The sequence below is a fragment of the Alligator mississippiensis genome, chromosome 5 (genome assembly GCF_030867095.1).
Source record: "Alligator mississippiensis isolate rAllMis1 chromosome 5, rAllMis1, whole genome shotgun sequence".
In the NCBI taxonomy this organism is placed as follows: Eukaryota; Metazoa; Chordata; order Crocodylia; family Alligatoridae; genus Alligator; species Alligator mississippiensis.
This window is the reverse complement of record NC_081828.1, coordinates 209,064,197-209,089,749: the sequence shown is the minus strand read 5'-3', so window position 1 is coordinate 209,089,749 and position 25,553 is coordinate 209,064,197. Positions and strand designations below refer to the sequence as shown.

At 48.6% G+C, this 25,553-nt stretch overlaps 1 protein-coding gene across 1 annotated transcript in view; it reads left to right on the top strand.

The window, feature by feature from the left end:
* The window catches only part of LOC102572501 (sodium channel protein type 5 subunit alpha), a 123,764-nt gene that overhangs the window by 56,741 nt on the left and 41,470 nt on the right, over window positions 1-25,553 (top strand). The window contains 4 exon segments of the mRNA XM_059729367.1: window positions 11,431-11,553; window positions 15,272-15,383; window positions 18,092-18,246; window positions 24,646-24,819. Of these exon segments, the coding sequence (XP_059585350.1) occupies window positions 11,431-11,553; window positions 15,272-15,383; window positions 18,092-18,246; window positions 24,646-24,819 (564 nt within the window).

Genomic DNA, 25,553 nt, shown 5'->3' with positions numbered 1-25,553 from the left:
GGGTGTTGTGCATGGCTGTGTGGCAGGATGGTGTGTGGCCACAGGGTGTGGTGTGGGGAGTGCTCACTGGCTGCATGGTACGGAGAGTGGCCTCAAGGTGTGGCACAAGCTGTGCAGGGTGGCATGGCACACAACCATAGGGAGTGGCACGGGGAGCGGCCATGGCGTGGGGAAAGCCTGGCAGCTGCGACCGCATGGCATGGGCAATGGCACCAGGGTATGGTGCAGGGCTCACAAAGAGTCATGGCATGGGGAGCAGCCCAGGGGTGTGGCATAGGACACATGGGAAATGTGGTGCATGACCGCGAGGAGTGGCGTGGGGATCAGCCATGGTGCGGGGATGCAGGGACCACCTGCCAGCCATGTGGCACGGGCAGCTTCTCCAGTGTGTGGCACGGGGTGTGCAAAGTGGGGTGTAGGGCATCGTGTAGGAAGCACCTTCTGGCTATGCCTGCATGGTGTGGGGCGTGGCCCTGGCACGTGGCGCAGGGAGTGTGGGGGGGCATGGCTTATGCCTGTGTGCAGGGGGTGGTGCATGGGCACAGAGCATGGTGCAGGGAGTGGTCCTGGTGTGTGGTGCATGGTTCGTGTGGAGTGTGGCACATGGCTGCGGGGGAGTGGGGGGCTCATGGCTGCAGGGCGTGGTGCAGGAAGCAGCCTGGGTGGGGGGAGCATCTGCTGGCTGCAGCTGCATGGTGTAGGGCACAAACCTGGGGTGTGGTGTAGAGTGTGTGGGAGGCATGGTGTGCAGGAGAGAGTAGGCAGGGGGGAACTCTCCACCCTGCCTCACCCTGCCCCACAGCCACGTGCTGCCGTGGCTGCCTGGTGTCCCACTCCCCGCAAGCCACATCCCTCCGCATACTCTGAACCACATGCCGGGGCCACTCCTCATGCTGTAGCCACTCCCGGTGCCATGCCCCGTGTCCATGCCACACCCCTCACACCCTGCACCACACCCCATGGCTTCCCCACACCACACAGCCACAGCTGGCAGGTTCTGCCCCCACTGTGGCTGCTCCTTGTGCCATGCCCAGTGGCCACATGCTTCCCCACACAGCCACATGCCATAACCCCCGTTTGCCCTGTAACACAGCCCTTGGGCTACATTTCATGCCACATGGCCACAGCCAGCAGGTGCTCCCCATGCCATGGCTGTTCCCCACACCAAGCCCCACCCTATGACTGCATGCCACACACACTGTGCATGCCTTGAACCACAACTCAGGGCAGCTCCTTGTGCCATGCAAACATCGAGTGCTTCCCACACTGTGGCTGCTCCCTGCACCATGCACTATGGCTATGGGCTACCCCCCCATGCCCACACAGCTGTGTACCATGCTCCCTCATGTGCAGAGCAGCGGAGAGGGGCGGTGCAGCAGGGCTGGACCCAGAGCGGATGGGGGAGCTGGGCATGACCCAGAGCAGCAGCAGGCGGGGGGTGCAGGGCAAAACCCAGAGTGGCAGCAGGGCGGGGGGAGTGGGGCAGGACCTGGAGCAACAGCAGGAGTGGGGGACAGTGGGGCTGGACCCCGAGTGCGGGGGGGAAGGTATGGTGCCAGACACTGGTCTCGTATATATATTTTAATATTATAGAAGCCTTAATCCGTATGTCTGTCAGTCTGTCTATAACACTTTATTCGTGCTCTGATTGGCTGATTGAACCAGCGAATCAGAGTGTGAATATAGCATTCAGACAAGAGGTGGCGATGCGGCGGAGCACCGGCATGATGGTGGAGACACAGTGGGGGGCAGCGGCAATGGAGTGGATGGAACGGGTAGGCCTGGCCCCCGCCCTCCCCTGTTCCCTTGCTCCTTGAATGTGGCAGTGGCAGTGCTGGGTGGGAGTGGGGTCGGGATGCCATGGGAGGTGAGGCCACTGGTGCTGGCCTCAGCCTGCCCCTCCCCCTTCCATCATCGCTGCCTGGAGGGCCAATAATGGCAGCAGTGAGGGGAGGGGTGAGCCTGGCATGGGCGGGGAGAGAGTGGACCTGGGCCGATGTGGCAGTGGTGGGGAGCAGTGGTCCCAGGCCCAATGTGGGAGTGGTGGAGAAGTTAGCCTACCATGGTGTAGGGGGAGCAGCAGGCCTGGGCCAGCCCAGCCCAGCCCAGCCCAGCCCAGCCCAATGTGGCAGTGGGGGAGGGGAGGAGCAGGCCTCCTCCCCACCTCAGGCCTGGGCCCACTTCTCCCCCACCTCTGCCATATCAGCCCCGAGTCCGCTCTCCCATCCTGCCACTGCCACCGGGTCGGCCCGGACCCACTGCTTCCCCCCCACCACAGTGGGCCAGTTTCTCCCCACCCTCGGGCCTGGTCCTTCCTTTCATCGGGCCCAGGCCTGCTGTGGCGTGGAGGGGGGGAGCGGTCCCAGACCCCAAGCAGCAGTAGGGAAGTGGGGAGTGGATCCAGATTGGGGAGGCACTGAGCTCCATCCCTGCCTGCTGCCCCCCCATCATTCTTGATGGACAGTTGGCTAGTGTGTGTGTGTGTGTATATATATATATATATATATGTATATTAGGGATGTACAAACTGGGTCCTATTTGATTCAGCCCAAATCGGGGATACTGATTCGATCTGTTGATTCAGATCGAAATTTGATTTGGACAAATCTGAATCTGACAATTTGATGCTGAGTTAGCAAATCAGTGATTCAGACACAGGCACAGCTTTAAAATTTTTTTCTACATACCATGAGGTAGCAGCGTGACTTGTCATCGCTGTGATGCTGGGGCAGATGGGGCATCCCACAGCAGCACAGGGGACTCCCCAGTGTGCTTGGCAGTGAGCCCAGAAGTGGACCGGAAGTACTTCAGGGAGCACACCAGGGCCCCCCTCCCCCCCGTGCCCCTCTGGCCCAGCGATCAGCTGCAGGGGGACCCCAGGTCTGTCCACCCCCAGACCCAGGAGGCACCAGTCACTGAGCAGGGAGGGGTGCAGGCTCTCTGGCAGAACCAGAAGTGGATTGAAAGTGCTTCTGGTCCACTTCCAGGTCTACTGCCGAGCGCGCTGGGGAGCACTCCATGCTTCTGTGGGATGCTCTATGCGCCCCAGCATTGCAGCAGTCACAAGTCCCTGCTACCTGGAGGTATGCAGAAAAAACATTTAAAGCTGTCTCTATGTCCGATTCAGACTGGCTTTCTTACACACACACACACATATATATATATATATATATATATAGTGGTGTTTCATTCACTATATATATATACAGTGATGTTTAATTTTAATCATGGAAAAATATAGATTTGGGGTTACCTTTTTTTAACTGAAAATTGGGGATTTTTTTAAATTGGATCCCTAGTGAGGAGGGTGTGTGAACACCCAGCAGGACTCAGAACAAGACGTGTCAAAGAGCAGATGAGCTCCCTGTGAGTCAGTGGTCATCCATATCTGGAGAGGAGATGAGTGCCCTAACGGTCGCAGTGGCCTCGGCACTGACTTGACTAACTCAGGAGTGGGCAATTATTTTAGCCAGAGAGCCATTTAAGGAGTTTTAACGAAATGGGCTGGGGCAGAACCCCCCGGCCTTCCCCCAGCCACAGCTCACCAAAACTCCCTGAGTGCCCTCTGTGTATAGTTGAGTGGCTGGAATGGGGCTGTAGGTTCAGCAGTAGCTGGGACCGGAATCCAAGAGTGGAAAAAGTAGGCAGGGCTCTGGCCGGGGCTGGGATTGGGATTGGGATTGCAGGGTGGTAAAAGCATAGGGCTGGAAATCCACTGCCCTCGTGTCCCCATGATGGGTGCAGGGGCATGCAGGGAGCAGGTTGCAGCTCTTCCCTGGGCCCTGGTCCCTTGCCCCATGTTGTCTCTGCCCAGCAATCCCACGGTCTCCATGGAAACAGGCTGAGACCCACATGGCTGGGCAGATGGGATGGGGCCACAGGTGGGCAGGGAGCCGTGTCTTGGAGTGGGACAGGCAGCTAGGACTGGCTCTGGGGTCTTGGGGTGGCGATAGTGTGGGACCAGGGCCTGGGGCAGAGCTGTGATCTATTCCCCTCATGCCCCTGCCTGCAGAATGGGCACCCATCACAGGGATGTCCACACAGGGATGTGTCGACAGCTCTGCCCCAGGCCCTGGCCCCGCATTGTCACCTGTGATCCTGATCCCCGGCCCCATCTGCCCAACCCACTCCCAGACACGGCTCCCCACCAACCCAAAGCCCCATCCCAGCTACACACCTTCTCTGCACTGGTCTACCCCCCCTGCCCCTCCCCGACAATGGGCCTGGGGCAGAAGAGCCATGGTGCCCGGGAAGAGGGGCCAGGCCAGGCCCAGCAGCAGCAGCTGGAAGGAGCCACCACTGGTGCTGCTGGGAAATGGACTCTGGCCACCATGCCACTCCACCTCCGCTGCATGCCCAGGAGTGGCAGGACTGGCTACACATGCCATAGTCTGAGCTGCTCCCTGTGCCTGATCTAGGTGGGTCCAAGGAACATGCTGCAGGCTGGACAAGCCACCTCAGTGGCCCAGATCCAGCCCATGAGCTGTATTTTGCCCATCCCTGATTTTACTTCTTCACGCGTTTCCTTTTGTTACTTTTTGTTTTCCTTGTATTCTAAATTGTTCCTGTTCCCATGCCTATGTTTTCCTTTGTCTCCTTTAGTTTTTTTCCCCTCCTTCTGTTTTGCTTTTTTCTTTTATTCTTAATAAGTAGCACTTTGTAAAATAAAGTGGAATTTTGCATTATTAATCTAGGGAAAGAGATAATAGGCCTCGGGTGAGTACTGCTCCTAATTGCTTGATTATTTGTAGTATAAGTTGCATAATTTAATTTTTTTTTAACTAAATGTCCATTAGGGCGGTGCAAAACAGCACTGTTTAGTTTTGCCTTCCATTTCACCATTTCAATGGGACAGTGTTTCACTTCAAGTTTTGCTTTGTTTCAAAGCACTGTTCTGTTTCGGTTCCTCAAAACTGTTTTGCTGTTTCGATGTTTCGCCCATAGGCTATAATGGGGAAGCACAAACCTGCCTATTACTTTGTCATTTTTTGGAAGATTTGGATGAAAACAGCAGGGATCATAGCCCCTTCTGAGGGCATGAAGCCTTCAAAGTTTCAAGGAGATAGGTGCAGGGAGTTCTGGAAAACTGCACCTCAAAGTCTTGAAAGCAAAACTCATGTCATGTGTCTGTGTTACAGTGCAGCAGATTGAAAACTGCAGGTTGGTATCCCCTGCTGAGGCCATGAAGCCTGCCAGGTTTCAAGGAGATAGGTGCAGGGGTTTCTGGGAAACTGCACCTCAAGCTGCTGACAAGCAAAACTTGTGACATGTGTGACTTTGCATGTGTGTTAAGGCACATCCTCACTGGCTCTGGGGCCTCTACATGACACAGTAGTGTGCCCCAATGAGGTCTCCTCCTCCCCTACAGCCTCAGTTCAGTCCACCACTTTAAATAACAACAGGTAATATAATAACTTAGTGAGCAGCACAGTAGCATCAACAGCATCTCAGGCAGCGAAACTGTATCAGAGCCTTTCTTTCCTTTCCTGCAGGAGCTTCTTCTCCAGCAGCTGCCAGAGAACTCTCCCTGCCGGTCCCAGCCCTGGGGCTTAGATGCGCCCAGGGCCCTGTGTCCTTCCAGTCAGGTGCTAGGAATATTGATCTAAGGACATGACACTGGCAGACAAGGTTCTTTGGGTCAATCTGGTATATTTTAGTAGACCACCTGAATAGTTACAGAAATATATCTTAGCAAGGTTTCCAGTTGAAAAACTGAGGAAGCACCTGCAGTTGGTGTGTGCGCTGTTCATGGATGGAAGAAATAGTGAAGAAGCCAGAGTCTGGCATGCAATGCAGGTAAGAAAGCCAGTCAGTAAAAATGGAAATGGAGACGTCAGGGTGTGAGGGACAAGCTGGGGTTCTGGGGAGGAGGGGATGTAGCAACCTAGGTAGAAGTGGAGAGGTACCTGTGGAGTCAGATGTTCGTCAGGTTATAGTGTGTCAGAATTCCAATGTCTGTATTGAGTCCATGAGTTTCTGTACCTACTACCTAGTAGGGCGGTGCGAAATGTCACTGGGTGTTTTGTTTCAATGCTGTTTCAATGCTGTTTTGAACTCGAAACAGCAAAATCAAAATGAAGGGCTTCAATATAGCCTAGAAACAAGGGCAGTTGAAACATTTCAAAAGTTTCAAAACATTTCGAATTTTGAAGCTGAAGCTAGGCTTGCCTGCAGGGAAACAGAAAGTAAGGAGAGGGAGGGGGGGAGTTGGGGGAAGGAATGCTTTCATTATTGACTATGTAGCTGACCTGTGAGTGTCATCCTTCCCTGAGGTCCCTTCCAAGCCCAGTGCTCTTGGGGAGGGATGGAAAAACAGTATAAAAGGCAGCATTGCTCGAACTGGCCTCCTTTCTGCCTTGGGGTCTGACAGTTACTGAGCTGTATCTTCCAGCAGCTCAGAAGCGTTAGACAACAAAGGCTACTGCTAGCATTCATTTGAACGATTTCCTACTTGTTAGCCTAGCCTAGCAGGTGGGATTCCACAATACCTTTTGCTTTCTTCTAGACCCTTTTATTTTATTATTATATTCATTGATTTATTCTTTTTAATTTTATAATTATATTGGAAATTACACTACAGAAATTAATGTATATAGGATGGGAGATACATTTGTATTTTATTTCTATACATTTATAACTTGTGGCATATACTACACGTTACAGAATTTATATAGGAAACAGATACATTTATACCTTCCACCATACACTACACACCTTACAGAACGTATATAGGAACACAGATAAATTTATATATTTGTATAAAAACAAGACGCTATGAAACACACCATGAAACATGGTGGAAAAGCAGCTGGAAAGTCTTCAGGGAGGGGCAGAAGAGAGGGTAGAGGGAGAGGTGTAAGTTCTGCCCTCCCCCCCAAACTGAGACGCAGTCTCTTTCCTGCAACTAGCAGGAATGAGGCTTCCAGAAGCAGCAAGGAGAGGGGAGCAGTGCCAGAGACACTGCCTGTGCATGAGACTGCATCCCCTCCAAGGGCACCAGCCATAACTGCCCCCCACAACATGACATCAAGCAACAGCACCAGCACCAACATAATAGTCTCTTCCACCCACATTTCCCTTCCCATGCTGAACTTTGCAATGCCAGAGGAAGAGCTGGAGCTGGAGTTGGAGTTGGAGCTGGATCTGAGTGCCCTAGCAAGGGAAATTCTGGAGAAGGAGGGGAAATCAGCTGAGCTTGTGCTGCATACTCTTCAAGTTTCCCCTAGAGCCAGGTCTCCTATCCCAGAAGGCACTTCAGAAGAGGCTGAGGTAGAGGTTGCGGTGGCAAGTGGCTCAGCTCAGTCCCCTCCTTCTGTTGCTGTGCCTCTGCCTCTTGAGGAGGGGGAAACTGCAGCATCCACATATACACCTGCACCCCAGAAATGAGCGGGTAGTGTGGTCTGGGATCATTCTGAGCCTGCAGATGTTCCTACATATGCCATCTGGCTGTACTGCCAAGCCAAAACCAGATGGGGCAAAAGAGCAAAACACATGAGCACCACAGGGATGTTGATGCATCTCCTCAGGCACCACCCCTTTGCCCTTGCTTCTACTCAGCCTGGCACCAGTGGGAGCATGCCCAAAGGGAAGTCCCCCTCTTGCTCCAAAGCCCCTGTCCCCCCAAAGCAGAGGTAGGCCACCCTGGAACAGTGGGGGAAAGGCAGACAGAAAGGGGCGTGTTGCAAGGACGAGCAAGATCACCTGGGATATTGGGGAGATGCTTGCTGTCGATGGCCAGCCCTTCTCCTTAGTTGAGCAGGGGTTCAGGTGGCTCGTGGTGCTCATGGCCCCATCCTACCAAGTGGCTGCATGCATCACCTTCAGCAGAACAGTGGTGCCTTCCCTGTATGAGGCATGCAGGGAGTACTTGAGGGAGGAGCTGCACAAGTCAGGGCCACAGGTGGCCTTACACTTCACCTTGGACATCTAGAGCAGCCAGGGTGAAGATCATGCCTACCTCTCTCTCACAGGGCATTCGTGTGACCAGTCAGGCTGTCGGTGGGCTCTCCTTCAAGCCGAGGTGATGGATGAGTCCCACATGGCAACAGAGATCATGTGGCCCATAAACCACTTGGTGCAGGGATGGCTCACTGGGCAGGGTGAGCTCACCTACGGGTTCATGGTCAGCGACAATGGGGCCAATATGGTCAAGACAGTCCATGATGTCAACTCTCTTGGCATCCATCGTGTGGCACACAAGTTCCACCTCATAGTCAGGGATATCTTAGAGGGGGACAGGGCTGCCAGCAAGCTCATTTCCAAATATAGGAAGGTGGCGGGCTGCTTCCACTGGAGCAGCAAAGGGGGCAAGGTGCTGTGGGACAAACAAGCAGAGCTGAACAGCAACAAATAGGAAGAGTCCTATTCCCCCCAGCAGCACCTGGGGTGACAAGGAACAATGACCAGAAGCTGCTGGAGAATAGGTTCAGGTTAGAGATTAGGAGGCACTATTTCACTGTCAGGGTAGCTAGGATCTGGAACCAACTTCCTAGGGAAGTGGTCCTCGCTCCTACCTTGGGTAAATTAAAGAAGAGGTTGGATGAACATCTGTCTGGGGTCATGTGATCCCAGCATGTGCTCCAACCAGTGGCGGGGGGTTAGACTAGATGATCTATTCAGGTCCCTTCTGACCCCTAACTACTGTGAAACTATGAAACTATGATATAGAAGAACTAGAGAAGGCCCAGAGAAGGGCAACAAGGATCATTAGTGGTATGGATGGGCTTCTACAAATAGAGAAAGACTAAAGAGGGATAGGCCTATTCAATTTAGAAAAAATTGCTTGAGAGGGACATAAGGGTTTACAGACTAGTAAATGGTGAAATAAAGTAAACTGATTTATTAGGCAAGATTCTTTGGGTAGATGTGATATCTTTTATTAGACCAACTGACTAGTTGAAAAAATATTTTTTTGCAAGATTTCGGGCACAAGCACCCTTCTTTAGGCATAGGGAGACACTGCTGTTGTTCTGAGATCTCCAAGGAATGAAAGAAGTTAAAAGTGTGACAGGAGGTCATTGCAAATGTGAATAAGTGGAAATTAGGAAAGCAAAGGGTAGAGAAGGGGGAAACGAGTGGGAAATAATTCCAAAGGTAAGCAAGGGAGGCGCTGCTGTAGTTGAGTTATCCAAGGTAGAAAAGAGGCAGTCTGAAAAAGACAATAGCTGGAAATTAGGAAGACAAAGAGTAGAAAAGGAGGGTAGAGGAAGAAGGGGACACACAATACAAGAACTAGGGGTCATAAAATGACATCAGTAGGTAGTAAGTTTAAAACTAACAAAAGGAAGTTCTTTTTCACACCACACGTAACTAAAGTATGGAATTCATTGCCACCTGATGTGGTGTAAGCTGTAGGCCTGTGCAAATAGGGAACTATTTGATTCAGGTTTGGATTCGGCCAATTCAGATGCCAGTAATTCAATGCGGAGCTCTGAATTGGTTTCCCGCTTCAATTTAGAGATTCGGCCATAAGCTACAATGGGGAATCAATGAAATATCTATAACTTTGTTGTTTTTTGTCTGATCTGGATGAAACCTATGGGGTGGTAGCCTCTGCTGAGAGCATGAAGCCTATCAAGTTTCAAGGAGATAGGTGCAGGGGTTTGGGGAAGCTACACTTCAAGTTGCTGACCAGCAAAACTCGTGACATAGAAGACCCTGTGTGAGTTAAGGTGCAGCGGGGTCAAAACTGCAGTTATAGTAGCTCTTACTGAGGCCACAAAGCCTGCCAAATTTCAAGGAGATAGGTGCAGGGGTTGAGGGAAACTGTACCTCAAGCTGCAGACAAGCAGAACTCATGACATGGGTGACACGGTGCATGTTAAGGTGCAGCAGGATGAAAGCTGCAGGCCTGCTAGCCCCTGCTGAGGCCACAAAGCCTGCCATCAGGGGCTTCTGGGTTCTGGGGCCCTGCACCCCTAGCTGCTGACAGGCAAAACTCGTGACATGGGTGGTTGTGCAACTGACTGTGTCTGTCTTGGAGCAGAAGCAGTTTGGCTCTGTATTGATTATTTCCTCTCCTTAGTCTGTGGTTTTGTAGGTGTTAATCCTGCTCATTAATTTGTTATCTAGTAGCTACTACCTAGCTTCTGTGTATTGAGCTGGTCCCTGAGTGAAACGTGATTGATTGGTAACACAGTAGTTTAGCACCCAGGCCTACAGTAGTTCCCCTCCCCAGCCCAACCCGTACCCCAAGACTGACACAGTTGCACAAGCACCCATGTCACGAGTTTTGCCTGTCAGCAGCTAGAGGTGCAGGGCCCCAGAACCCAGAAGCCCTGCACCGATCTCCTTAACAGCTGGCAGGCTTCGTGGCCTCAGCAGGGGCTAGCAAGCCTGCAGTCTTGACCCCGCTGCGGCTTAACAAACACTCATGATATGAGTTTTGCTTTCAAGATTTTGGGGTGTAGTTTCCCCCAAACCCCTGCACCTATCACCTTGAAACTTGGCAGGCTTTGTGGCCTCAGTAAGAGCTACCATTCCTGCAGTTTTAACCGCGCTGTGGCTTAACACACACATGTGACATGAGTTTTGCTTTCAGAACTTTGGGGTGCAGTTTTCCAGAAACCCAATGCACCTATCACCTTGAAATTTGGCATGCATCATGCTCTCAGCAGAGGCTACCATCCCTGCACGTTTCATCTGAATCAGCCAAAAGACAACAAAGTTATAGATATTTCATTGATTCCCCATTATATCCTATGGCCAAATCTCCAAATCTTTTCCAAATTAATTCAGAAGCTCCGAATCGATTCGGAAAGCCTAAAGCTTCCTGCAGTTTGATTCAGATTAATAGATTCAGCCTCTGAATCATCTGAATTATCTCCAAATCCGAATCATAATCCGAAGCTTTGCATAGCCCTAGTAAGCTGACCATTCAGCTAGATTCAAAAGGGATTGGAAAAATTCTTGAAGGAATGGGGCAGTTAGGGGTACAGCCTCAGAATTAACTTCCTATGCCTTAAATGTTGAAGTCTGCAAGTGAGAGGAACAGTGGAAAAAAATCCTGGTCATACCCTATTCACTCCCCTTCTCAGCATCTACTCTCTGCCACTGTGACACAGGAGACTGGGCAAGATGGACCTGTGGCCTGACCCAGTATATGGCAATTCTTATGTTCTAAATTGGGACAAGTAAACTGGGGATATCTATAGATGTCTCTGGAGCACTGTCAGCTGTGCTGCAATATGTCATGGCACAGCTGATTGCACTCCAGTGAAGATGAATGTTTCTAGCCTAAGAACACAGTTATGGTATGCTAAGGTAACTGTTTTTTCCTTCTTTTTAGGATTACTAGAAAGAGCTTAAGTTCCTTCTGTCTAAAAAGGCAGAGGTCTTTTGTGTTCTGTCAAGAGGGTTCTGTTTTAGAAATGAATATGCCAGCAAAAAAAACTCCAAATCAAATAATCCCATTTTGGATTACTTTTTCAGGAACGCCACCTGAGACACAGAGAGCAAAGCAAAAGTTCAGGAACCTTAAGTCAGTTGTCCAGAACTTCTGCAAGCGAGAGCATGATATCCATGGATACACTACAGAAGGAAAATCAACAAAAGGTAATGGCAATATGTCTACCTTTATGACAGCTTTGGAGACAGACTTTAGCTTCATCTCTTTGTTATTCAGATGCAAAGTAAGGTAGTTCCCTAGGAGTAATAAGCTTAAGCAATGCAAAAGACAGTGTAGCTGTCTAATGATAATATAGACGTAATAACAGTTTTAGAATTTGGAGATTTTTGTCTCAACTGGATATTTTGTGTCCAAATAAATGGCTGTGATTAACAGGAAATTTAACAATATTATTTGCAGCTCTTTATCACATAGATGAACAGGAAGAGAGCACTAAACTGAAATGCTCTTTAAAGTGAAGTTAATTTTAAACTGAAGTGAATAACATGTGGTATTCAGTATTGCACAATATCCATTCCTGGATACAAATGGATCCCCAAATCCTATTTGTCCTGTGTAAACATGTGATTGATTTCTTCCCTGACAGTCCAGAAGTGGTGAATAAGAATGGTTTTATTTTGGCTAACATAGAAAATCAAATGGAAATTCAAATGAACCTGGAGGGATCATCATCTTTCATTTATAGCTCTCACAACTGTATTTTTTTTAACATTATACAGTTAGTTACCTGAAGTCGTTTTACTGAAAAATAAAATTTCTCTGTAAGGTCTCTCAGATCTATTCATCCTTGTTTATCCTGTTTAATGAAACATTACAAAATTTATGTATTTTTTGAACATTACAAAAATTGTGATATATATCCTGGTGTGGAATCATTTCTGACTATGAAATGGAATCTCAAAACCTGTTAAACCGAACAGAAAAAAAACAAGAAATTGTAAAATGTCCTTGTTGGAACTCAACAATCATAAGCATCTATGAGCCATTTTACCCAATGTATTAAAATTATTTTTTTCCTACATAGAAAATAGATTCATAGATCTACATATCGGCCAATATGGCTGGTCAATAATCAGCTACATATTGGCTGATATGTCTGGTCAATAACCAGCCATCATTGTTAACCCAAAACATCTTTATCAGTTAACCCCTAGTTTTTTGTGCTTTCTTTTATTGGACTAACTGTATAATTGTGAGAGAAGTCTGACAAGCCTTCAGGCACACGCTGCCCTTCCTCAGGTCTGAGGGAGATATATGATCAAAGGCAAACAGCAAGAAGACAACCTGGGAGATGCACACGTGCACGTGAGCACGTGCACACGCACACACACAGAGCAAGGAACCAACCTATACACAAATATGAAAACAACTGATATATAGACCCGAGATTTACTTACACACACACACACACACTCTCTATAAAATTCCAGGTCTACATATCAGTTGTTTCATATATGTACACACACACACAGATATATACACACACACATATATATGTATGTGTTTGAATATATGTATTAGGGCTGTCAAACGATTAGAAAATTTGATTGCAACTAGTTGCTTGATTAAAGAAATTAGTTGCAATTAATCATGATTTTAATCGTACAGCTAAAAACTCAAAATTGCAGAAAAACTCAAAGTTATGCAAAATTATGCAGGTACTTTGTATGGTTGGGGGTGGGTGTGGGGTGTGTGTGGGGGAGGGAATTTGTGAAGATATGGGCGGCTGTGAGTATGTGTGTAGGATTTGAACCCCAGGGAGGAGGGTTCCCACATACCCTGGCAGGATATGGGGTACTGTGGGTCAGGAATGAGGGGCAACAGTAGGGCTGGGATGTTGTGGCTTGGGAGTGAGGGGCAGACAGACACACAGACAGACAGACAGAAAGACAGACATGCACACACATACACACATACAGAGAAGAGGTGGTGGTGGGCAGATCAAGGCCCCACGGTGAGGGAGGGAGTGGGGCAGAAGCAGGGGCTGGGATGAATGGGGCCCTGGGACCAGGGTAGGTTGTAGAATGGAGCTGTGTGCACTGGGGCATGTGCCCCCCAGATTTATGTGTGGGGCAGAGGCAGGCTGCCACTGCACACTGGGCTCTGTGCCCCGCTGCCATTGCCCTGGGAGCCACACAATGCCATGCTGTGCCTCCCCCACCAGGCAGGCAGGAGACATCCTGCAGCCAGCGCATGGCTCCTAGGACAAAGGCAGCGGGGCACAGAACCCCAGCCCACAGCAGCAGCCCACGACTGCCCCATGCATAAATTAAGGTGGCACATGCCCCCTATGCCTTCCCCAGGGTGCATGCAGTGGCAGGAGCCCCCCCCCCATGCTCCTGGATGAACTGCCCATGGCTCCATACCATGACCCACCCTGGCCCTGGGGCCCCATTCACCCAGCACCTGTCCCAGCCCCAGTCCCACTCCCTCCCTCACTGGGGGGGTGGCCTTGATCTGCCCTCCGCATGCCCCTTCCCCACCCATGCCATTTCCCCTTCACAGACTTTCCTGCTGAACACTGCTCCAAATGCTGCCAGGCTGCATTCCTGGCCTCCTGCATGCTGCAGCTGCTTGTCTATGTCTGTGCCTGTGCATGCCTATCCCCTCTCCTTCCACCCCCCTGCAGCTACCCAGAGCCCACACCTGGGCTGCCCTGCAGTCCTCTGCGCTACCACCACTGATCCATGGGGCAGCCCAGAGGTGGTGGTGATGGTGGCAGAGTGGAGTCCAGGTGCAGGCTCCAAGATTACATGCACAATTAATGCATTAAAAAAATTAACATGAACAACGATTAACACATTAATCATGATTAAGTGACAGCCCTAATGTGTGTGTGTGTGTGTGTGTGTGTGTGTTTGTGTGTGTATACACATACACATCTCAGGTCGTTACATCAGTTGCTTTCATATATATGCAACTGACAAATATATATAGGTTGTTGTCTTGCTCTTTTCCTTTGATCTTTTCACACACACACACACACACACACACACACGCTAATTGCCCATCAAGAGTGAAGGATTTCAGGGCGTGTTTAGATGCTCCCCCCCACCCCCCACTCACCCTTTGGGGCCCACCATGTAAAGACTTCCTCCACCACTGCTGCCTCCTCCTCCGCTGCCACCGCCTCCTCCAGCCTCCACTGTGGGGGCTTCCTTCCCCTGTGCACCTCTGCCTCCGCCTCCACCTTGCAGCGGGGCTTCCCCCTGCCTCCTTTCCTCAGTCCGCTCCCTCCCCACCATTTCCCTTTCCCTGCTGGCTGTTGTCATGGCTGGATGGCAGGGGGGACCCTCCTGTTTCCCTCCCTTCCTTCCTTCTGTGCCACCCAGCCCTGACAACAGTCGCCACCATGACTGCCTCCTTTGCCTCCTCATGCCCCACTCCCCTCCTTGCCACCTGGCCTCAGCCACCACCCTGACTGCCCCCTTCTCCTTCCCCCTTCCCTCCCTCCCTCCCTGCCCACTGCCTCCCCCTCCCTGCAGGCTGTTCTGGGGGGCACTGGGGACAGGCACATGACCCCCACATTCACCCTCAGGCAGGGAGGCAGGGGGAACCTCCTCTGCTTGGGTAGCTAAAGCATGTTTGCTGCTGCCACAAACTTCCCCAGCAGCGATGCAGAGTTGGGCCTGCACAACCAATCACCACCCGCCGTCTTGACGGCACATACGCAGTGGGCCAAAAGTGTTACAGACAGACGCACAGAAAGACAGATTAAGGCCTTTATTATAATAGAATATATATAATCTTTGTTCTATATATCAGTTATTTTCTTACTATTTTCCTTTGATACATTTTTTTAAAACACAGTAGCTGCATAAAGGAAAATTGATAAACTCTCTTATTTGTTTTCCTCTTGTGCAGAATCTAGATGCCATGAGCTGTTCTGAGGCCAGCACAGTGGATATGTATACTTTTGTGGGGAATTACCAACTAGCTGAAAAGCCAAGCACACCTGAGGACTGTTTTACAGAAGGTAAGAATCTGCTTGCATCATAGTGATATGAAGCAAGACAAATATTCCAAAAAATCTCTAAATATTTCTGTGTTAAAAATGGTTATTCTGGCTGCTTGCTGTTCTGTTTACCAAAACACTTCATTGAGTCAAAGCTCAAAATGTGTGTGCACTAGGCACAAAACCATTACCCTGACTTTGTAAACCATTGCATGTGAAACTGGGAAGCAATGCCCAAAGCACATTTTTGTGGCTTGGTTGTATGACTTCATAAATTAAATGTGTCATTTTAATGACACACTCATACTGCCCCATCCAATGAAAACAATTCATTGTCAATATCAGGACCAGAGCAACCCTGAATCCGGAGCACAGTCCTGGTGCCAACAATCAGTTGATCATCAGCATTGGGACTGGGACATAAGACAGCCTTGGTCGCAATGCTGACAATAGGCACACGGGTTGCAAGGGACCCCCTTTCATGACCCTTGTGAGCCATAGGCCTGGTACTTTATGGTAACCCTGGCATGTTTGCTGCTTTGCCCTGCATGTCTCACAGGAGCAGTGGGGCAAGATTCTCTTTTAAATGCTGTGTTGTGGTGGGTGGCAGACAGTGGGGCAAGGCAATCAACATGGTCTCAGTGCAACCAGGGTTTACCCAGACCCAGCACTTTAAGAAGCCTGGCCCTGAAGCCTCCATGGGAGCTGCAAGGTAAAGCAGTCAACATGGGCTGGTCTGTGCCAGGCTAGGCTGCTGGGAACATGGGGTTAAACATATTGTCAGTGGGAACCCCTCACATTTAAGTTGCAAGGTTCCCTTAAAAATTGTGCAATTGTTGGGATCCAGGATTAGATCCCATCCCATCTGTCACGGCGGGGTCCTATAGGAGGGCCGTGATCTCCTTACATCCCCCTCACCGTGCCAAGTCGGCCCAAGGGCACCCTCAAATTCTCGCCCACCACGTCTTTGATGTTGAGGTAAAGTTGGGAGGCTGCCTTACGGCTCCCTGGGCATGGTTAGCTGGGACCTCTGTCCCCGTGTGTTCCCGGACCCCCCTGGGGGTCTCCCGGTATGATGGGTGCTCCCCAGGCACCCTAGCCTTATGGGCTACGTGTGGCTCCTACCAACCCCTAATACCACGCCCCAAGCCTCACAGATGGTCTGGACATTGTCTTGTCATAAATCAACTTGCCCGCTCTCCGGGCCTCCTCTGTGATCTAGCCCACTCCTGGGCCTCCCCTGTAGTCTAGCCCACCCTGGGCTCTCTCTAATACACAGCCCCTCACTGGGACTTTCATCGAGCCCACTCTGGGCCTTCTCTAAAAGTGTTGTCCCGCTCAGGGACCCTGTAGTGGGTCTCCGGTCCTTTAGGCCAACCGCACGGCTACCCTCTCTGATCCCTACTCACCTCACTGCTATCCCCTTTCTCCGGGGACCACCACAGCACCTTGCCTTTCTCCTGGGGCGTCATACTACTAACCCTTTCTGTCGGGGTCCACCGCAGCACCCTGCCCCTATCCGAGGGCTATTGCTGCACTAGCCTACAGCCAGGCTCGCTACGCCTGTCTCAGGCTTCTCAATATTATCGCCCCCTCTCTGGGGCTCACTGTGCCCACACTGGGCTCCTTAATAATGGTGCCCCCTCTCTGGGCTTGCTGTACCCACGCTGGGCTTCTCTAAAGTGCACTCCTCCCTTCCTGGGGCTCGTCGTGCCCACGCTGGGGCTTCTCAAAACGCCCCTCTCCGGGGCTCGTCGTGCCCGCGTTGGGGCTTCTCAAAATGCCCCTCTCCGGGGCTGGTGTCTGCACACCCCGCAAGTTGCGCCCTCACTGGCGCTAGGGTCCCACCCCCTGTGGGTCCCTATGAGGTTCAGCCGCTCCTCTGAGCTTAACTGACCCCACGACTCTGCCCTGCAACTCTCAGGGCCTAGTGCACCCTCACTGGTGCCAGGGGCCCCACTTTACCATGAGCCCCCCTATGAGGCCTCCTCCAACCCCTACAGCCTCGCCCAAACCACCGGTGTAATAGCATAGCAAAAGCATACTGCAAGCCTCCCGGCCACAACTAAAACATATGGCACCTAGCCACTACAAAGTAAGCTACCTGGCTATAACTTAGCACCATTACTCCAACCTTCAGAGCTCTCATGAGCTGTACTTGCTGTTAGGCTTTTCCTCCCATCCTAACTGCAGGAGCCCGAGCCCGAGCCCGAGCCCGAGCCCGAGCCCGAGCCCCTGCCCCTGCCCCTGCCCCTGCCCCTGCCCCTGCCCCTGCCCCTGCCCCTGCCCCTGCCCCTGCCCCTGCCCCTGCCCCTGCCCCTCTGGCTGCTGGCAGGAAACTGCCAGCCTAGCCTCAGCCCTGGGCTTTATAAGGGCCAGGCCCTGCCTCCTACAGGCAGCTGGCTCTCCTTAGTTGCCCCAGCAACCCGCAGCTGTGCTCGTTACCCTGGCAACCCTCAGCTGGGCTCGTTATGTCATGCCAGGGCGCTCTCCCTCTCTCCCTGGCAGTTTCTCCTCTCTAGGAGCAGGAGCACCGAGGTGCCCTGTGACACCATCATTATTTAAACATCTGCTAGAGGCTTTAGTTACCAAAATACTAGTAAGATTGTGTATCTCTCAGTACTCCTGAATATTAGATCTGAGCACGTTTTACAGTGCCAGAGGGCTTCATCCTGTCTTATGGCCCTACGTATTTTGTGGATATGGATGTTCTCTCCTTTTTGTTTTAGGCTGTGTCCGATATTTTCCATTCTGTTCAGTGGACATCACAAAATACCCAGGTGACACTTGGTGGAGATTTAGGAAAACCTGCTTCAGAATTGTTGAACATAACTGGTTTGAAAATTTTATCATATTCATGATAGTGCTGAGCAGTGGAAGTCTGGTAAGTATAACTTTGTCTCCTAAGGTTTGAGCTCCAGGGGTGTTTGTACACACCAAATTTTTTGCCCTTTCTTGAGCTGCAATGGCGTGACTGCTTGCATGAGCGGGATTTATGGACGCTTTTTATTTAAGTCTTTTGATGCATTAAACTAAAACTCCCAGGATGTAGTTTAGTTTAGCTCATTGGGAATTAAAGTGTTGTGTCCATGGATTCATTGTGTGCAAACACAAAGGCACTTAGAGATATGTAATGAGCCTCTTTGTCCACCAGATGGTGCTGCAACTTTTTTATAGTTCGCCCCTTCAAATTGCTGCCATTTTTTTTTCTTGTGCCATGTGATATCTCCATGCTCCCACAGCTGTGTGGCAGGGCACAGGCTGGGCAGTGAGGGACTGTCCCACTCTCTTGTGGCATCAGGCAGGGAATGGGCTGAATTTGTTCAAAAACCTAATATGTGCAAACACTGATTTGACACTCTGAAGCTTAATTCATTCGAAAGCCTAATACATGCAAACACAGATGTGATGCTCCAAAGCTTAATTCATTCAAAAACCTAGTATGTGCAAACACGGGTGCGATACTCCCAACTAAACACGTTTAAATTTTAATAAACCTATTTAATTTAATGATGATTAAACCATGTGACATGTACAGGTGCCCCAGGATATTTATAGGATAAAAAACAGCTGTTCTGTTTCATTTCTTGAATTATCTAGTGACTGATTTTTCCAGTGATGGACAACATGTTAAACTTTTCCTTTAAACTCCTCCTTCTTGAAGAATAGACTCATTAAAGTCTTGATTCATCATCAGTATTCCAACTTGATATGATTTTATATCAGAACCTTGAATCTGAAAACATCAAAACTTTAGGACATTAAGATATGAAACTGACTGAATATTATGTGATGTTATGTCCTGATTTTATGAAAGACTAAGGTAGAAGATGCTGAAAAAGAAAGGGTCTGTTATCAAATTCATTTAGGAAAAAAGAAGGACTGATAAATAGGAATCTTCCCTAATAAGAGTTATAAGTGATAAAAAGAAAAATGGAAGAGTTTTCAAAGGACAAGGAGTAAGTAGACATGCAGTTTTCTGAGACACAGGACTGAAAGTCAAATGATTTCTCTTCAGCGCCTGCATGATCTTAGTCAAGTTACTTAATCTTTTTTACTTTAGTTTGCCTTTCTATAAAGTAGGGACATTTCTACTTTACATCACAAGCAGATTGAGGAATAAATTGCATCTATTCTGTGTGACTGCCTCATAGCAGATGTTTCAGTGAGCATACGATTTTTCTGTAAGAGTGTAGCTGAAAAGCCTATATCAGAAGGAAAAATAGATTTCACTGAGGAAAGAAGGGGGAAGGTAACATTAAATTACGTGAAATTGTAGTGAACATTTTGGAAATGAAGGGAGGAAAATACTGGGAACTTGATTGTTATGGAACAAATAGTCTGAAGGTGGTAGAGTGAGGGGAAATGCGGTACATTTTAGGTATAGTTTACAACTGGAGCGCATACGTTCAGGAGAAAAGGGTTGAGGTAGAAATGATGATGTTGATTTGTGAGGGTGAAGGGGTAATTGGGTGTAAGAAGAGACAAGAAGTTGGAGACAATGACAGAAATAAGCAAAAAGAATATGGAGGCATTGGGTAGAGGAGGAAGTGTTTAAAGAGAAGGTAAATGTGGTGTGAAAAATTTATCATGGACTAAAAAAGGTGGGAAGATGAAAAGGAAATTAACAAGGCAAATGAAAGAAGAGTAGGCAAGACAGTGAAGATATATTGGCATATTAGTTAAAAATGTTGTTATGTATGGAAAGAGAGTGAGCCCATGTCAGGGAGGAAGACAGAATGATGCAATTCTAGGTAAGAACAGTTGTTCCAAGTCAGTCAGTGGTTCTCAACTTTTCTGAATTGAGTGGTACCCTCGTTGAGGAGCACTGCAGTACTGCCTAAGCTTACCGCAGTGGTTCTTAGCTGGAATGCTGTTACTACAGTCACAACCAGGTGAAAGTATCTCGCACATCTTATACGAAGGTATGCTGTGCTTGCTCTTGCCACAGCCCTTCCATGTCTGGCCCCTCACACTCCTCCCGGAAACAAGTGCAGAGAGCAGGTCCATCAGCTCAGCTCTACTCCATTCCCTCTTCAGCTCCTGCCTATGAGAGGTACAGGGCAGGGGGGCCCAGCCAGACACTGGCTCCCCCAGCTGGGGTCTGCCTGGTGTGGGGGAGGAAGCCCCTACCAGGGGCTTTTTGCTCCCTTACAGCCTGGCTCCCCAGGCTTGCATGGGCTCATCCTGGCTCCTCCTCAGCCACCCCTGCTTATGGGAGGAAGGAGGTGGGGAGTGGAATGCACAACGCTGGCCCCCCAACCAGGGTGCTTCCAGCACAGGGCAGTGAATGCCCTCCCCAGGGACTTTTTGCAACCCTGCAGCCTGGCAAGCCAGGCTGGGATCAGCTCAGCCCTGCCCTCTTCCCAGTTTTTACTTTAGAAAAACAAAGCAAGAATTGGGATGTGACAAAAAATACTGTGAACTCCTGTATTTCATGATATTGGGAATTTTAAGAAGTCCCAAGTTTCTGGGGGTGTAGAGAAAGGGATTAAAGAGGTTTTGTGCCTATAAAGTATTTTTGTACTTTGCATTCCCTGTACATCATGTAAAAAATAGGTCAGGAAAAAAAAAGTCTGGGTGACAGTAAAAAGTTTACAGATTGTCTGTACAGGAAACCCTTGCTATTCATGGGTTCGGCATTCGTGGTTTCAAATATTCGCAAATGCTGAACCCACATCTTAAATACACTTTGTACACTTACAGGAGCTCCTCAGGAGCTCCGCGCTTGCTGCCGCTGGGATCCTGCTGTCACTGCCGAAGCCATGCCCCCCCAGTCACTGGGGGCACTGCGTTGATGAACACAGACTGCGTTCATGAATGCAGTGCCTTATTTGCAGATTTTGCCATTTGCGGGGGATACGAGAGCGTATCCCCCACAAATGATGAGGGTCGCCTGTAATCTGCACACTTGGGAGGGGGTGGAGCTGATTCTCACCTGGCTCACTGGGCTGCAGGGTTCTGAAAAGCCCTGGGTGGGGGATTTCACTGCCCATGCTGGGCAGACCCCAGCTGAGGGAGGCTGGTGATGGGCTGGGCCAGTGCATCTTCCTCCCCATCCCTCTACCTCTCAGAGGGAGGGGGCGCTGAGGAGGGGGCAGGGCTGAGTCCATGCCAGCCTGACCAGTTGTAGTGCAGGGGAGCAAAAAGCCCACAAAAGGGGCTTCCCCACCCCTGCGCATGGCAGACCCCAGCTGGGGGCAGTGTTGCAGTGCCCTGCTGGGTTGATGTGTTCACCCCTCTGCCTCTCACAGGCAGGGGCTGAAGAGGGTGTGGGGTTGAACTAATCCCAGCCTGGCAAGTTGGGCTGTGGGGGAGTGAAAAGCCCCCAGTAGGGGCTTTCCCTCCCCACTTCTGGGCAGACCCTGGCCGGGGGGTCCAGCGCTGGGCTGTGCCAGTATGTTCCCATCCTATCCCACCTCCCCTCTTGGAGGTAGGGGGCTGGGGAGCAGTAGGACTCAGCTGATGCCAACTCCACTCTTATGGCTGCTGTGGGGACAAAAAGCCCTCACTGCTGTGGGGGCTAGATGAGAGTCTAGTGGGGTCTGGGCATCCTTTCCTGCCCCCCACCATCCTGCCAGGCTGACAGATGCTGGCAGGCAGCAGAGGCTGTAGTGCTTTAGCTCTGTGATAGCTGGAGACGGGGCCAGCCCTGCTCAGTTGGAGCAGACAGCATAGTCCAGGGCTGCAAAGCATTCTGGAATGCTGGGGGACATTGAGTTAACTTAAATCAGGAAGGGATCTGGGACAGAAGTTCAATAAAATGGTTTGACCTAAATCAGTTAAGTCTGATACTACAGTCATCTAGGTTTACCTTAAACCAGTTTTGGCCATTTTGAAAGTGGTTTATGTGCAGTGATCTTCTGTTCTGTTACAGGTTTAAATCAGTTTCAGATCACTTAAACCACTTTATGTGTATCTTCTGTCCTAAGACTAGGTGGAATTATCTTGCATATCTCTATTTCCAGGAGGAGTGTGCATGCCTAGACTGGGAAGAGCTGCAGCAAGAGCGTCCCCTCCTGCCACAGCCAGTTCCTGATCTGTCTTTGTATTAGGTGCATGGGGCACTTTCACCTGACTGTGGTAGCAGCAGTGCCTGTATCACAGCATCCCTGAAAGGGTCAGATGTCACTCGTATTGAGATCTGATATAAGGCATCTATTCTCCTTATATGCCATTGTGGCAACTCTGCAGGTGGGCTGAAGACAGGAATCTCCTTGAATTAGGCTCTAAAGAATAATTAGTGGTCAGCTGTATCTTGTAATGACTAATAGTATGCAAGAAACTGGATATTTAGGCCAACCTTTTCAAAAGTATTAACTAATTTTGGATACCTCAGATTTTGGAAACTAAAGATCTTAGAACCTGGTTTTCAGGAGTTTTGTGTTGTTGTCATTGGCAGTGGCAGCAATCCCTTGATTTGAAGATGATCTCTAGCATGTCTCATTTATGGGTCTTGAGATGACTTAAGAGTCCAATCCTTAAGCAAGCCACAGATCTGTCTGTAGAAGTCACAGATCTTTCCACAAGGGAGAGTGGTCTGCAGGCTGGGATTCCTTTCCTTTTCCTTCCTCTGCTTTCTCTTCTCTGCTTTGAGGGCAAGATGCTTTATCTAGTAATGGGCTGCCACTTGGTTGAGGTTGTGGTGCCATTGGAATCAGTCAGCAACCAGCTTCTCCCAAGTCTTGATGTCGGCATCTGTTTTCTTGAGGTATACCTTCAATGTGTCCTTATAGCATTTCCTTTGTTCACTGTGAGATCTCAGTCTGCAGCTAGTCTGGGAATAGAGTGCTTGTTTTGGGTGTCAAGAGTCAGGCACCTGCACACAATGTCTGGTCCAACAGTGTTGGTGCTTGAGGATCATTGACTCATTGCTGGTAACACTGGCCTCAGCAAGGATACTGACATTTGTGCAGTGATCTTCTCATTTGATGTGGCGGATTTTCTGTAGGCATCACTGGTCATACCTCTCCAAGCTCTTGAGATGACAACGGTAAGTCACTCACGTTTCATATCTGTAGAGGAGAATGGGAGTGATGACTGTTCTGTAAACCTGCATCTTAGTGTCTTTCTGGAGATTGTAATCTTCATCAATGTTCAGTCTCTGAGAGAGATGGCTTTCAGAGAGGTACGGGGATGTGCTCAACAACCTCCAGTGTCTTTCCCTCAGTGGTAATTTGGTATGGTGGGATTTGCATTCATAGCCTGGAGCAGGTTGATAGAGCACTTTAGTTTTCTCGATGTTGAGAGAGAGGCCAAAAGTTCAGTAAGTTTCTCCAAAAAGATCCAGCATGATTTTGAGGTTTTCCTCAGTGTGTGCAAGGATGGTGCAGGCACTGGCATATTGAAAGTCAAGGACAGATGTTTTGAGTGCTTTGGTCTTCAAGTGAAAATGAACAAGATTGAAGAGCCATCCATCTATTTTGTATTCAATGTCATTTCAGAGAGGAAGACAGTCCTTAATGAGAACCAGGATGACAGTCAGAAAAATGGGGAACAGAGTTGGGGTGATATTTGCTTGACCCTAGTTTAGATGACAAACGAATCTGTCTCTGATCTGCTACACAGAATGGCCATGGTTATCTGGTCATGGAGAAGCCTCAGGACCTTGATGCTCTTTTCAGGACATCCAAATCCGTCCAGTATTTTCCACAAGGCTTCATGACTGATGGAAACAAAGGCCATACAGGTCAATGAAGGCCATACAAAGGTCCTGATGTTGTTCCTGAAACTTTTCTTGGACCTGGTGGGCAACAAAGTTTTGAGTATTCACAATTCAATATAGTTAGAAATCAGACTGTAGCTGTCCAAAGCTAGACTTCTAAAATCTGACACATCCAAAAAGAGAAATTCAAAACTCCAAAACTCTTGGTTCAGAGTTATCTTTTATTAGAACAACTAAGAAATCACACACAAAAAAAATCTTTTTCTGCAAGCTTTTGGGCGCGCAGACCCTTCTTCAGGCTTAGGAAAAATTAAAGATGGTAAAAAATCCCCGTAGGTAGAAAATAAACTTCATTTTTTGCACAGAGGAAGCTGAAGGTTGAAGTGTGGTCCTCTGGGTCCATGGGAGTGTCTTTGTGAGTTGCTTTGATGTGTAGAGAAGGCAGAAAAGTACTTTTGAAAATGTAGACCTTTAAAAAGAATAAAAAAATCCATATTGGCTATAAATTCTTCTAGCAAAGTAATCATAAACCAAACACTACATACTATATCGTAGCATTTTGAAATAAATTACCACAAATTTTAAAAAATGTTTGATATTTAAATTTTGAATTTCCAGGCATTTGAAGACATTTACCTTGAAAACAGAAAAAATATTCAAAACCTGCTGAACTTTGCTGATATAATGTTTACCTACATCTTTTTCCTGGAGATGATTCTGAAATGGGTAGCTTATGGCTTCCAAAAGTATTTCACCAGTGCCTGGTGTTGGCTTGATTTTGTTATAGTGTGGGTAAGTATTGTATTTGAGGTTTATATTCTATATAGTAAGTTATGTTGTTATGAATGGAGTAAATTTTGCCTCAGTGGAAAATCTATGCAAATGAGATTCTGCCCACATACATGGAGAGTGAAGCCAATTTTCCAAAGCAAAAAATAACTATGAGCAAAAGAGACAGAAAACATTTTCAATTAAAAATATGTAAAATAATTGAGAATATTTTTCTAGATGCCCAAAAAGTCATGATCTCATAATCACGCCAGGCCATGTTGGTTTGTAGGAGAATGAAAGAAGTAATAAAATGAAAATACAATATATAACAAATTTAAAAAGGGAACTTAAAAGCAAAGTATAGCTTAAAAGATAAAGGATGCAGACACAAAGGGAAGCTAAAAATAACACTGAAAAATCCATGGTCCAAAGAATAAGGTACAGTAAAGGAGTGTTTAAAATACATAAGGAATAAGTAGAATTCTAACAGTCATATAGCCCAAACCAGCTCTCCTTTTGGTGGGTAAATAGCACATAATGGGCTAACTTTAGTTGTATAAGGGGCATTTTGAATCCTACTTCCCACTACATAATTAACTAGATCTTTTTGAGCCTTTGCAAAAGGACTGCAACTATTCAACAGAACAGAAATAAAAGAAGACCATGTAATTATTAAAGGAAATGGTGAAATTATGAGTAATAAGACAAGAGGTACAAGCATCAATAAATATTTATATTTGGAAAGAAGCTGAGTG